Raw genomic sequence first — 14817 nt, 5'->3', positions numbered from 1 at the left:
TCAACATGAACATTTTATTTAAATAAGTGTTTCTTCTTCTTCAACAGAAAATACAAACTTTCCCAAACACGAACTTTCTCTTTAAATCAGCAGATTTTTTTAAAAGAAAACACAAGTTGATCCTTTGATTTATCAAAAAATATGAGCTTCTTCTCCCTGAAGAGCGCTGCTTTGTTTAACTAGTGCAGATTTGTCAAGTTGTAAATATAATTTGTGTTCATGATTCTGTGGCTTCCCTCAAACCAAACATTGAAACACATGAAATCAGAAGAGGGGCCACAATCTCAAGATCTCTGTCAGAATGAAGCAGGAGAAAACGCACTGTTAGTGTGTCTGTGTGCGTCACATGGTGTGTGCGGCCCCTCGGCTCAGGAACGTCTTCATGGTGTTGATGAGCTCGCTCTCCTCCTCCAGCGTCAGGTCCAGATAATCCTCCTCGTGACGAGACAGATCCTCCAGCACTTCACTCACCAGCTCCTCGTCCTCTGAAACAAACTCCTCTCATCAGGAACACTTTGATCTGTGTCATTCAAACGTCACACGACTGAAGAGCTAACAGCTAACAGCTGGCTCTGCTCTGGGAGACTGAGCTGGGATCAGCAGGACAGGCCTGTTTTACCTATTGTGCTGGAGGAGGTGCTGGGCTCCTCTGTGGAGGTGGAGGAGGAGGTGCTGGGCTCCTCTGTGGAGGGGGAGGAGGAGGGCGGGGAGAGGACACCCTGGTTGTCCAGCAGGAACTGAGCAGCTGATTGGACATCTCCATCCATCAGAGTGAGAGCTGCTTCAGACGCGTCCCTCTCGAAACCCAAGTACAACAACTGCAGAGACACACATGTCAGAGGTCAGAGGTCACAGCTCTTACTTCACATCTGAGGTTTGTGTTTCTGGACATACAGAAACTGAGACGTGGAGATGAAGTCACTTCATTTTTCATTTTCACTTTCATAACAATCTCTGTCCACAACTTAAACACATGTCACATGACCATACACCACACTGGTCATGTGATCACGATCCATATAAACAGGAAGTAGATTGTGATTATTCTTTTCTCTGAGCGACAACGAGGTGAAGCTGTTACTGACAGGAAGTGTGAGCGACGCTTTGTATTCAACGCAGGAAGTCGAGTCATGTGACTGATAAGAACCAATCAAGAGGAACCAGTGTGTCTTAGTGGAATCATTGGCTGTGAATCACTGAAGTCTGTTTGAGAACGAGCTGCTGTGACGTACCTGCTCCACCTTCTCTGGACTCGCCACCCCCCCTCTGCTGTCATTGGTCGCCTGAGCAGCCTGACTGGCGTCCTGGAGGATCTGGAGATGGCCCAGAAGCAGAAAAGCGTTGGTGTCCAACATCACGAGGCAGAATGTTTATACACACAAGATGGTGGGCTGCTGACCATAAGGAGAAATCACGCACTGGTCGGCCCTTCATCTATTAAAGTTATCAAAAGGTCTCCTCAGAAGATTCATTCACAAAGGAAGCTGACCTCACACGCCTTGTTCACGTCTCCGTCCGCGCGGTGCAGCGCCCGGGCAGCGTCTCTCCTGGAGTATCCCAGCTCGGCCAGGGCAGAGATGTCCTCCGTCCTCCTGCTCCTCTTCTGCCTCTCCCTCTGCTTCAGCTCCTCTCGCTCCTGGGAAACACACAAATTAAAAATGAAGAGAATCATCATGGATCCAAAGACACACCAGATCCAGAGCCTAAAGCCTTGACCTGTAAGTTCCAGGGTCAGGGGTCACCTGTCTGCGGGTGCTGATGTGGATGGCGGCCTCCGGCAGGTCGCCCTGACAGGCTCGGAGCCCCAGTCGAGCTTCTCTCTCCGAGAAGCCCAGCGCCATCAGCTGAGCCATTTTCTCTGAGTCCAGACACAAATGACTGAACAGAGACTCCACCTGAAAACACCGGTTCAGACACGTTCAGGTTCTGATGAGCTGCTGCTGTGAAAAACAAGCGCTCCTTCACACGCTGAACTCACTTTGGTCAGCTGGTGTCGCGCCTGAATGTCGTTTCCTTCGATGTAGGAGAGGAGACTCTGGAGGAGGTACAACCGGAGAAACAACACCTCCTCTCTGCCTGTGTTACCCTGATGAGACACACACACACACACACACACACACAGTCGAGTGATGATAAATTATCTCCTCTAGCAAAGATGAAGACCAATTGCATCACAGCTGAGCAGCCACACTGTCCCACTTCAAATGCATCCCTTCGTTCCCGAGCACCGCTCCATGAGCAGATCCCTCCCAGGACAACATGTCCCAGGATGCATTGCACGCTGGTGATGGAGCTGACCAGGTGAGTGGCTGAGCAGAGGAAGAGGAGGTGCTCAGAGGAGCTGACCAGGTGAGTGGCTGAGCAGAGGAAGAGCAGGTGCTCCGAGGAGCTGACCAGGTGAGTGGCTGAGCAGAGGAAGAGGAGGTGCTCAGAGGAGCTGACCAGGTGAGTGGCTGAGCAGAGGAAGAGGAGGTGCTCAGAGGAGCTGACCAGGTGAGTGGCTGAGCAGAGGAAGAGGAGGTGCTCAGAGGAGCTGACCAGGTGAGTGGCTGAGCAGAGGAAGAGGAGGTGCTCAGAGGAGCTGACCAGGTGAGTGGCTGAGCAGAGGAAGAGGAGGTGCTCAGAGGAGCTGACCAGGTGAGTGGCTGAGCAGAGGAAGAGGAGGTGCTCAGAGGAGCTGACCAGGTGAGTGGCTGAGCAGAGGAAGAGGAGGTGCTCAGAGGAGCTGACCAGGTGAGTGGCTGAGCAGAGGAAGAGGAGGTGCTCAGAGGAGCTGACCAGGTGAGTGGCTGAGCAGAGGAAGAGGAGGTGCTCAGAGGAGCTGACCAGGTGAGTGGCTGAGCAGAGGAAGAGGAGGTGCTCCGAGGAGCTGACCAGGTGAGTGGCTGAGCAGAGGAAGAGGAGGTGCTCAGAGGAGCTGACCAGGTGAGTGGCTGAGCAGAGGAAGAGGAGGTGCTCAGAGGAGCTGACCAGGTGAGTGGCTGAGCAGAGGAAGAGGAGGTGCTCAGAGGAGCTGACCAGGTGAGTGGCTGAGCAGAGGAAGAGGAGGTGCTCAGAGGAGCTGACCAGGTGAGTGGCTGAGCAGAGGAAGAGGAGGTGCTCAGAGGAGCTGACCAGGTGAGTGGCTGAGCAGAGGAAGAGGAGGTGCTCAGAGGAGCTGACCAGGTGAGTGGCTGAGCAGAGGAAGAGGAGGTGCTCAGAGGAGCTGACCAGGTGAGTGGCTGAGCAGAGGAAGAGGAGGTGCTCAGAGGAGCTGACCAGGTGAGTGGCTGAGCAGAGGAAGAGGAGGTGCTCAGAGGAGCTGACCAGGTGAGTGGCTGAGCAGAGGAAGAGGAGGTGCTCAGAGGAGCTGACCAGGTGAGTGGCTGAGCAGAGGAAGAGGAGGTGCTCAGAGGAGCTGACCAGGTGAGTGGCTGAGCAGAGGAAGAGGAGGTGCTCAGAGGAGCTGACCAGGTGAGTGGCTGAGCAGAGGAAGAGGAGGTGCTCAGAGGAGCTGACCAGGTGAGTGGCTGAGCAGAGGAAGAGCAGGTGCTCCGAGGAGCTGACCAGGTGAGTGGCTGAGCAGAGGAAGAGGAGGTGCTCAGAGGAGCTGACCAGGTGAGTGGCTGAGCAGAGGAAGAGGAGGTGCTCAGAGGAGCTGACCAGGTGAGTGGCTGAGCAGAGGAAGAGGAGGTGCTCAGAGGAGCTGACCAGGTGAGTGGCTGAGCAGAGGAAGAGCAGGTGCTCCGAGGAGCTGACCAGGTGAGTGGCTGAGCAGAGGAAGAGGAGGTGCTCAGAGGAGCTGACCAGGTGAGTGGCTGAGCAGAGGAAGAGGAGGTGCTCAGAGGAGCTGACCAGGTGAGTGGCTGAGCAGAGGAAGAGGAGGTGCTCAGAGGAGCTGACCAGGTGAGTGGCTGAGCAGAGGAAGAGGAGGTGCTCAGAGGAGCTGACCAGGTGAGTGGCTGAGCAGAGGAAGAGGAGGTGCTCAGAGGAGCTGACCAGGTGAGTGGCTGAGCAGAGGAAGAGGAGGTGCTCCGAGGAGCTGACCAGGTGAGTGGCTGAGCAGAGGAAGAGGAGGTGCTCAGAGGAGCTGACCAGGTGAGTGGCTGAGCAGAGGAAGAGGAGGTGCTCAGAGGAGCTGACCAGGTGAGTGGCTGAGCAGAGGAAGAGGAGGTGCTCAGAGGAGCTGACCAGGTGAGTGGCTGAGCAGAGGAAGAGGAGGTGCTCAGAGGAGCTGACCAGGTGAGTGGCTGAGCAGAGGAAGAGGAGGTGCTCAGAGGAGCTGACCAGGTGAGTGGCTGAGCAGAGGAAGAGGAGGTGCTCAGAGGAGCTGACCAGGTGAGTGGCTGAGCAGAGGAAGAGGAGGTGCTCAGAGGAGCTGACCAGGTGAGTGGCTGAGCAGAGGAAGAGGAGGTGCTCAGAGGAGCTGACCAGGTGAGTGGCTGAGCAGAGGAAGAGGAGGTGCTCAGAGGAGCTGACCAGGTGAGTGGCTGAGCAGAGGAAGAGGAGGTGCTCAGAGGAGCTGACCAGGTGAGTGGCTGAGCAGAGGAAGAGGAGGTGCTCAGAGGAGCTGACCAGGTGAGTGGCTGAGCAGAGGAAGAGGAGGTGCTCAGAGGAGCTGACCAGGTGAGTGGCTGAGCAGAGGAAGAGGAGGTGCTCAGAGGAGCTGACCAGGTGAGTGGCTGAGCAGAGGAAGAGGAGGTGCTCAGAGGAGCTGACCAGGTGAGTGGCTGAGCAGAGGAAGAGGAGGTGCTCAGAGGAGCTGACCAGGTGAGTGGCTGAGCAGAGGAAGAGGAGGTGCTCAGAGGAGCTGACCAGGTGAGTGGCTGAGCAGAGGAAGAGGAGGTGCTCAGAGGAGCTGACCAGGTGAGTGGCTGAGCAGAGGAAGAGGAGGTGTTCAGAGGAGCTGACCAGGTGAGTGGCTGAGCAGAGGAAGAGGAGGTGCTCAGAGGAGCTGACCAGGTGAGTGGCTGAGCAGAGGAAGAGGAGGTGCTCAGAGGAGCTGACCAGGTGAGTGGCTGAGCAGAGGAAGAGGAGGTGCTCAGAGGAGCTGACCAGGTGAGTGGCTGAGCAGAGGAAGAGGAGGTGCTCAGAGGAGCTGACCAGGTGAGTGGCTGAGCAGAGGAAGAGGAGGTGCTCAGAGGAGCTGACCAGGTGAGTGGCTGAGCAGAGGAAGAGGAGGTGCTCAGAGGAGCTGACCAGGTGAGTGGCTGAGCAGAGGAAGAGGAGGTGCTCAGAGGAGCTGACCAGGTGAGTGGCTGAGCAGAGGAAGAGGAGGTGCTCAGAGGAGCTGACCAGGTGAGTGGCTGAGCAGAGGAAGAGGAGGTGCTCAGAGGAGCTGACCAGGTGAGTGGCTGAGCAGAGGAAGAGGAGGTGCTCAGAGGAGCTGACCAGGTGAGTGGCTGAGCAGAGGATGAGGAGGTGTTCAGAGGAGCTGACCAGGTGAGTGGCTGAGCAGAGGAAGAGGAGGTGCTCAGAGGAGCTGACCAGGTGAGTGGCTGAGCAGAGGAAGAGGAGGTGCTCAGAGGAGCTGACCAGGTGAGTGGCTGAGCAGAGGAAGAGGAGGTGCTCAGAGGAGCTGACCAGGTGAGTGGCTGAGCAGAGGAAGAGGAGGTGCTCAGAGGAGCTGACCAGGTGAGTGGCTGAGCAGAGGAAGAGGAGGTGCTCAGAGGAGCTGACCAGGTGAGTGGCTGAGCAGAGGAAGAGGAGGTGCTCAGAGGAGCTGACCAGGTGAGTGGCTGAGCAGAGGAAGAGGAGGTGCTCAGAGGAGCTGACCAGGTGAGTGGCTGAGCAGAGGAAGAGGAGGTGCTCAGAGGAGCTGACCAGGTGAGTGGCTGAGCAGAGGAAGAGGAGGTGCTCAGAGGAGCTGACCAGGTGAGTGGCTGAGCAGAGGAAGAGGAGGTGCTCAGAGGAGCTGACCAGGTGAGTGGCTGAGCAGAGGAAGAGGAGGTGCTCAGAGGAGCTGACCAGGTGAGTGGCTGAGCAGAGGAAGAGGAGGTGCTCAGAGGAGCTGACCAGGTGAGTGGCTGAGCAGAGGAAGAGCAGGTGCTCCGAGGAGCTGACCAGGTGAGTGGCTGAGCAGAGGAAGAGGAGGTGCTCAGAGGAGCTGACCAGGTGAGTGGCTGAGCAGAGGAAGAGGAGGTGCTCAGAGGAGCTGACCAGGTGAGTGGCTGAGCAGAGGAAGAGGAGGTGCTCAGAGGAGCTGACCAGGTGAGTGGCTGAGCAGAGGAAGAGGAGGTGCTCAGAGGAGCTGACCAGGTGAGTGGCTGAGCAGAGGAAGAGGAGGTGCTCAGAGGAGCTGACCAGGTGAGTGGCTGAGCAGAGGAAGAGGAGGTGCTCAGAGGAGCTGACCAGGTGAGTGGCTGAGCAGAGGAAGAGGAGGTGCTCAGAGGAGCTGACCAGGTGAGTGGCTGAGCAGAGGAAGAGGAGGTGCTCAGAGGAGCTGACCAGGTGAGTGGCTGAGCAGAGGAAGAGCAGGTGCTCCGAGGAGCTGACCAGGTGAGTGGCTGAGCAGAGGAAGAGGAGGTGCTCAGAGGAGCTGACCAGGTGAGTGGCTGAGCAGAGGAAGAGGAGGTGCTCAGAGGAGCTGACCAGGTGAGTGGCTGAGCAGAGGAAGAGGAGGTGCTCAGAGGAGCTGACCAGGTGAGTGGCTGAGCAGAGGAAGAGGAGGTGCTCAGAGGAGCTGACCAGGTGAGTGGCTGAGCAGAGGAAGAGGAGGTGCTCAGAGGAGCTGACCAGGTGAGTGGCTGAGCAGAGGAAGAGGAGGTGCTCAGAGGAGCTGACCAGGTGAGTGGCTGAGCAGAGGAAGAGGAGGTGCTCAGAGGAGCTGACCAGGTGAGTGGCTGAGCAGAGGAAGAGGAGGTGCTCAGAGGAGCTGACCAGGTGAGTGGCTGAGCAGAGGAAGAGGAGGTGCTCAGAGGAGCTGACCAGGTGAGTGGCTGAGCAGAGGAAGAGGAGGTGCTCTGTAGAGAGACCACCTTGTTATGATTCGTGTGGACCCTGATGTGTTGATGACTCTGATAAAACCACAGCTCCAAACTGTCACAACTCTTTTATTCATTTGCAGTAAACCCGAACAAAGCAGTCAAACCAAAGTATTTGAGTAGCGTCCTGCAGCGAGTCACCTTGATCATGAGCAGTCGCTCCTGCCGCGCTCCGTAGCACCGCAGGAAGCCGTCCTCCGCCTGCTGCAGCCGACTGCGCCCGTCCTCCAGACACGCCAGAGCCTCCAGAGCTCGATAGCACCACACGATGTCCAGCTGCAGGACCGAGAAGTTATCCACTGAGCTGAGGAGAGCGGAGCCACACACACTGCTCACACACACACACACACACACACACACACAAACACACACACAAACACAGACACACACACACACAAACACAGACACACACACACACACACACAGACGCACACAGACACACACACACACAGTATGAAGATGATTAAACACACAAAGGACATATTTACATTGTGTGTTTGGTTTAATTGATGAATTGATTTGATTTGATGAATGTTTGAATTGATGATTAGAGCTGTTGATTGGTTTGTCAGATGTTGGGCGGGGCTACGTGTGGACAGTTATCTATCAGGTTTGTCACTCAAGGTCAGAAGAGGCGGAGCCTGTGGTTTCTAACCTTTTTCCTTCTTTAGAATATTAGAGACATCTTGGAAATGATTTGTTTAAGACTAAACTCGCTGTGAGTGGAAACACCTCAGACTTCTCCTCCAGACAATCAGAACCTTTCTACAGACGATGTCACACATGATGATGTCACACATGATGGCGTCAGAGAGGATGATGTCAGAGAGGATGATGTCAGAGGTGATGATGTCAGATGGGGGTACCTGAACTGCTGGTCGGCCTGCAGCAGGTGACAGAGAGCGTCATCATACTGTTTCCTCTTCATCAGAGAACGACCTTTCTCATGGAAACCCATGGCCAGGATCAGAGCCTTCACACACACACAGACACACACAGACAGACGTGAAGTGTGTGTTTGTGTGTTCACTGATCACAAAGTTTCTAATTGACTCTTGAGTTAGGAACAGAGGAAGAGGCTCCATGTTAACATCTATGAGACAAACTGGGAATATGAGTCAACTCTCCCTTCCTGCCAATATAACTGCCTCAACCCGTCCCTGTAGGGCCATGCTGCACAACATCAGGAGAGCACGTCCCCTTCTCACTCAGAAGGTTCTGGTCCAGGTTCTGGTCTAGACTCTGGTCACCTCACACCTAGACTACTGCCCCTCCCTCCTGGACCTCTGCAGCTCATCCAGAAACCAGCAGCTCCACTGGTCTTTAACCTGAGGTCACTCACACTCCTCCGCTCCCTTCACTGGTTACCAGTTGATCTGGTTGTTCCTCATGGTTGATGCACTTAGTGTAACTTTAGATGAACGTGTCAGCTCAAAGTGTAAAGTAACGTGGTGTGTACCTTCCTCTCCCTGTGTGGGATCTTCAGCGGGTTTCCCTTCTGGTCGGCGATCTCCAGGAACGGAACGTTACTGGAGTCCTCGCTGCCGTCTGAGAGGAGAACGATCATCAAGGAGAGAGGGACAGAGGATTATTTACTTCATATGGCAGAAGGTTCTCTCAGATTAATCTCAGCAGAACGTTCTCTCCGATTGGACGCACCTCTCTCGGACAGGATCTGGAAGCCCTTCTGCGTCCTCTGGAGGTTCTCACTCTGTTGGTTCCTCCTCTGCTCCTCTTCACTCATCAGTTGCTTCAGCTCGGCATCGCTCACCTTCAGCACCATCACTTTACTGTGGTTCTTCACGCCCTGCTCGTCCAGACGCTCGTCTGACGGGACACACACATTGATGAGCTTCACTCATTTTTATATTATCAGAAACAATATTCAACATCTAAGAGTTTTGTGTGTAATGCTGCTGATGATGCTGGAAATGTGCAACAGTTTTTGGGGGTTTTATTATGGGATGGCGCAATATGTGCTACGTGCTATGTGTGTGTGGAATATTTTATTTTATTTAACATTTCAAAATAAATAGAGTTGGTGCTGCTTTGTAACTTGTTTGTAAATATAGAAGCTAACGTGTCCACAGCATTTCAGTCCCCAAAAATGTCCCTGAGGGATGAATGAAGCACATGGGATCAATCTTTACTCACGTGGACTCAGAGTTCTACCGTTCAGGATCAGTTTGATGTGTCTGAGGCCGAACTCCTGGTCGATTCTATGACAGAGAAACAAACACACTCAGCAAAGCTGCACACTGTGTGTGTGTGTGTGTGTGTGTGGGTGTGAGTGTGTGTGTGTGTACCTGTCCACCACCTCCTGGACACACACGTCCAGCCTTGTCTCCAGGTAGTTCTTCTTTGACTTTGGATTTTGAAAACAAACACACATTTTAGAGAACGTGTTTGGGACAATAAAGATTCATATGTTTGATTGAAAAGGTTTAAGAAGGATTTAGCGGCCGTGAATGTTGGATTGAGTTTTGTAACTGATAAGAACCAATCAGGAGGAGAACATTGTTTACACAGTCTCAGTTGGTGTCTACCTGAGAGGCTGGAGGACAGAGCCGTACCTTCCTGCTGCTTCTGGGCAGCAGCAGCTCCAGCGTGGCCACGTTGGTCTCCCTGTACGTCTGGTTTCCTTTGCTCCTCTTCACTGTCTGAACTCTGATGGACTCCAGAGCCCCGCCCACCTCCGACACCGGCAGGAACAGCAGGGCGGCGAAACGCTCCGCCAGCTCCTGCTGTAAAAAAATAAATCACCATGATAATTTATAACACTGTGAACTCTGATATAGACAATATAATATGTTATATTATGTATATATATAACTATGTATTGTTTTTTTGTATTTATGTATGTTTTTTTATTTTCAATAACAAAGCTTTCAATGTTTCCATTGTACTTTGATGGATAACATCCATTTTCATCTGTTAGGATTTTGATATTTATTAACATTGAATTTATATAAGCAGTTTTACTCTAAAATGATACCTTTTAATAATTCCTTTAATGAATCAATTGCTGTTTTTACATAGCTTGTGATCACACAGTGGAGTCTGAGCAGCTCAGTGGCGTTAGCGTGTTGCTGTGAGTTTCCTGTCGACCTGAACGTGCTGCGGCTCGAGTCCTTCATCCTCCACCGTGTACGGAGGATTCCAGAGCTGGATCTTCTCCTGCTTCAGCAGGTTCTTCAGCTTAGCCTCCGTGTTCTGCTCCGCCATCCTGTCTGGAAACAACAGGACAGAACAACACGAAGGAGGTGGAGAGGAGAGGAGGTGGGGAGGAGGTGGAGAGGAGGTGGAGAGGAGAGGAGGTGGAGAGAAACCAAATCACTGCTCACATTGGATTTTTCTACGATTAAAGACTCAAAGAAACATGTTGACTATAAAAGAAAATGTATCGTTTCACAGGTAAAAGTACTGAACATAAAATCGTACACACATTATTATTATGTTGTTATTATACTTTATTCAAATATAAGTACTTAATCATTACTCGTTGACTGATGGGAAATCAGCACTTAACATTTTACTTTGAAGTTTAAAGAAACTGAAACCATGAAAAAAATGTCATTACTTTACAATGAATTCTTAATAATCAGTTGTTATAGTTTTGACTTTAAAATAAAATAAAGCCTTTTAAATAAAAAAAAAATACTCCATTACACTCATTAATGTAACGCAGCTGAGTGTTACTGAGTAAAATTATAATTATTTAGAGGGTGAAAAGGTGGCAGATGCATGATGGGAAATGTAGGAGTCCCTGTTGTAAACAGATGTTCCGTGAAGGCACCACAGAGCTTCAGCTGCACCGTGAGACGTTCACGGTCTGAGTTCATGTCACGTTCACAGGAGCATCAGCTCAGAGACGTTAATACACACAGAGTCACGGTGACGTTTATGACGTAGACAGTGAACGGAACATTTGAGTCACGACATGAACAACAACACGCGCACGTTTTGACAACACAAACAAGCAGTCTGTGTCTGAACGACGCAGTTACTGTTCGCTCCAGACAAAGATGGCGTCTGAGTTTGTTTTTCTGTGACTTACCTCCGTGTTTCAGCACGAGACCACTAACATCTGGCGATAGATACGAATATATAAATATACTATGTACGAATATATAACCTATATGAATACACGGTCTGTGGTGAGGATCCGCCGTCAACGTCACGTCTTCAGCTCGAGACTGTGGACCGACGTGATGACGTCAGGAGGAGGTCTCGCGTTTCGTCATCCATCTTACGTAGCATATGTGAAGTGTTCCCTTCACACCTGGAGTCAGGTGTTGTTGGGATTTTAAATATGAGCTTCTCTGTGTGTGTGTGTGTGTGTGTGTGTGATGAGGCATTAGAGCTGGAACTGAACAATAAAGATGGGGGGGGGGAATGAATAGCTTTAGCCAGATAATGACCTTCACACAAATGATTTATAAATAACCTTTGCTGCGTAGTGTTCATAATAAATCTTTTACTTGTTCTCATTTCTAACTTTTTATATTAAAATATTACTCCCTTGGATTAATTTTACATCACTGATAGGTTCTGGAGGTCGGACACAGTGACATTGTTTTGCGACTCGAGACTCCCCCCTGCTGGAGATCCGGGGTAGTGTGTTGGATGCCCATTGTTTTTCTGTGAACTTTTCATACCTTTCATTGCTTTCTAAATGAGAACTTGATAGAACCAAACAGAGTTCAGCTCTTCTCATATTTAGGATAAATGAATACGCAACGACAGTATCAACATGTGGTGATGTATGAGTGTGTGTAGGGGTGTGTGTGTGTGTGTTTAGGTGTGTGTGTGTGTGTTGATTGGGTCTCTGATCTGAGTGCGTTCACACCTGAACTTAGAGCTGCAAACTTTTAATTTGATCCAGTGGCAATTTTAGCCTGAAATTTCTGGTGGGGCATTTTTGTATGACGTCATGTCACCGTCACAAGAATAGAGGTAGCTGATTATAATAAGCATTGGGTCTATATAGACCAGTAAGATATACTACGGGCGGCTGTGGCTGAGGGGTAGAGCGGCCGTCCTCCAACCTGAAGGTCGGCAGTTCAATCCCCAGTCTTCCCCATCTGCATGCCAAAGTGTCCTCGGGCAAGATGCTGAATCCTGAATGGCCCCCCCCATAGAATATCAAAGTGCTGCTAATAGATGCACTGTATGAATGTGTGTGTGAATGGGTGAATGTAAAAAACTGTAATGTAAAGAGCTTTGAGTCATCAAGACTAGAAATCCTATTTCAAATCCATTTCACAGGCTTTAGCACTCAGCGCAACACAAAGAGGTTGCCTATAATACAGCATTAAAGCAAAATGATTAGACAGACACATAGCTCAAACAACTTTTCTATCTATCTTGACTGCAGGCTAGCGGAGCTAAACTAACAAATCCAGTTTATACCCAGTTAATATCCAGTTAATATCTAGTTAATATCCAGTATATACCCAGTTAATATCTAGTTAATATCCAGTTTACACCCAGTTAATATCCAGTTTATACCCAATATATACCCAGCTAATACTCAGTTAATACCCAGTTCATATCCAGTTAATACCCAGTATATACCCAGCTAATACTCAGTTAATATCCAGTTTGTATCCAGTTAATACCCAGTTTATACCCAGTTTATACCCAGTTTATACCCAGTTTATACCCAGTATATACCCAGCTAATACTCAGTTCATACCCAGCTTATACCCAGTTCATATCCAGTTAATACCCAGTATATACCCAGCTAATACTCAGTTAATACCCAGTTCATATCCAGTTAATACCCAGTATATACCCAGCTAATACTCAGTTCATACCCAGTTCATACCCAGTTAATACCCAGTTCATATCCAGTTTATACCCAGTTAATACCCAGTTCATATCCAGTTAATACCCAGTATATACCCAGTTAATACCCCGTTAATACCCAGCTTATACCCAGTTTATACCCAGTTCATATCCAGTTAATACCCAGTTCATACCCAGTTTATACCCAGTTCATACCCAGTTCATATCCAGTTAATACCCAGTTTATACCCAGCTAATACTCAGTTCATACCCAGCTTATACCCAGTTAATACCCAGTATATACCCAGTTAATACCCAGTTCATACCCAGTTTATACCCAGTTAATACCCAGTTCATATTCAGTTTATACCCAGTTAATACCCAGTTCATATCCAGTTAATACCCAGTATATACCCAGTTAATACCCCGTTCATACCCAGCTTATACCCAGTTTATACCCAGTTCATATCCAGTTAATACCCAGTTCATACCCAGTTTATACCCAGTTCATACCCAGTTCATATCCAGTTAATACCCAGTTTATACCCAGCTAATACTCAGTTCATACCCAGCTTATACCCAGTTAATACCCAGTATATACCCAGTTAATACCCAGTTCATACCCAGTTTATATCCAGTTCCTACCCAGTTAATACCCAGTATATACCCAGTTCATACCCAGCTTATACCCAGTCCATACCCAGTTCATACCCAGTTTATACCCAGTTCATACCCAGTTTATACCCAGTTAATACCCAGTTTATACCCAATTCATACCCAGTTAATACCCAGTTCATACCCAGTTCATACCCAGTTTATACCCAGTTCATACCCAGTTCATACCCAGTTGTTACCCAGTTAATACCCAGTTCATACCCAGTTAATATCCAGTTTATACCCAGTTCATACCCAGTTCATACCCAGTTCATATCCAGTTCATACCCAGTTCATACCCAGTTTATACCCAGTTAATACCCAGTTTATACCCAGTCCATACCCAGTTTATACCCAGTTCATACCCAGTTCATATCCAGTTTATACCCAGTTAATACCCAGTCCATACCCAGTTCATACCCAGTTTATACCCAGTATATACCCAGTTGATACCCAGCTTATACCCAGTCCATACCCAGTTCATACCCAGTTTATACCCAGTTAATACCCAGTTTATACCCAGTCCATACCCAGTCCATACCCAGTTCATACCCAGTTTATACCCAGTTAATACCCAGTTCATACCCAGTTAATACCCAGTTAATACCCAGTTCATATCCAGTTCATATCCAGTTTATACCCAGTTAATACCCAGTTCATACCCAGTTCATACCCAGTTTATACCCAGTTAATACCCAGTTTATACCCAGTCCATACCCAGTTTATACCCAGTTCATACCCAGTTCATATCCAGTTTATACCCAGTTAATACCCAGTATATACCCAGTTCATACCCAGCTTATACCCAGTCCATACCCAGTTCATACCCAGTTAATACCCAGTTAATACCCAGTTCATATCCAGTTCATACCCAGTTTATACCCAGTTAATACCCAGTTCATACCCAGTTAATACCCAGTTAATACCCAGTTCATACCCAGTTAATACCCAGTTTATACCCAGTCCATACCCAGTTTATACCCAGTTCATACCCAGTTCATATCCAGTTTATACCCAGTTAATACCCAGTATATACCCAGTTCATACCCAGCTTATACCCAGTCCATACCCAGTTCATACCCAGTTAATACCCAGTTAATACCCAGTTCATATCCAGTTCATATCCAGTTTATACCCAGTTAATACCCAGTTTATACCCAGTCCATACCCAGTTTATACCCAGTTCATACCCAGTTCATATCAAGTTTATACCCAGTTAATACCCAGTATATACCCAGTTCATACCCAGCTTATACCCAGTCCATACCCAGTTCATACCCAGTTAATACCCAGTTAATACCCAGTTCATATCCAGTTCATATCCAGTTTATACCCAGTTAATACCCAGTTCATACCCAGTTCATACCCAGTGTAAATCATCAGTGGGACATAAAACCAGAGTGAAACCGTG

At 49.4% G+C, this 14817-nt stretch overlaps 1 protein-coding gene across 5 annotated transcripts; it reads right to left on the bottom strand.

Annotated features, from left to right (window-relative positions):
• On the bottom strand, window positions 1–11179 carry nub1 (negative regulator of ubiquitin-like proteins 1). 5 transcript variants are annotated; one of them, XM_062379650.1, is made up of 15 exons: window positions 11020–11179; window positions 10071–10192; window positions 9509–9706; window positions 9269–9327; window positions 9117–9181; window positions 8622–8789; window positions 8422–8510; window positions 7829–7935; window positions 7104–7290; window positions 1979–2086; window positions 1743–1895; window positions 1490–1636; window positions 1233–1313; window positions 620–818; window positions 1–485 (listed from the first exon to the last, which is right to left on the bottom strand). In XM_062379650.1, the coding sequence occupies exons 2-15, from the start codon at window positions 10185–10187 to the stop codon at window positions 343–345; spliced, it is 1821 nt and encodes a 606-aa protein (XP_062235634.1). In that variant the 5' UTR covers window positions 10188–10192; window positions 11020–11179; the 3' UTR covers window positions 1–342. The 5 variants fall into 5 exon arrangements, with proteins under 5 accessions (XP_062235634.1, XP_062235637.1, XP_062235636.1 ...); XM_062379653.1 differs by having other exon boundaries at window positions 9536–9706; XM_062379652.1 differs by having other exon boundaries at window positions 9509–9703.
• Window positions 11180–14817: the final 3638 nt, after the last annotated feature.

Source organism: Platichthys flesus, chromosome 21, assembly GCF_949316205.1.
Source record: "Platichthys flesus chromosome 21, fPlaFle2.1, whole genome shotgun sequence".
In the NCBI taxonomy this organism is placed as follows: domain Eukaryota; kingdom Metazoa; phylum Chordata; class Actinopteri; order Pleuronectiformes; family Pleuronectidae; genus Platichthys; species Platichthys flesus.
This window is presented reverse-complemented; position numbering and strand designations above follow the sequence as displayed.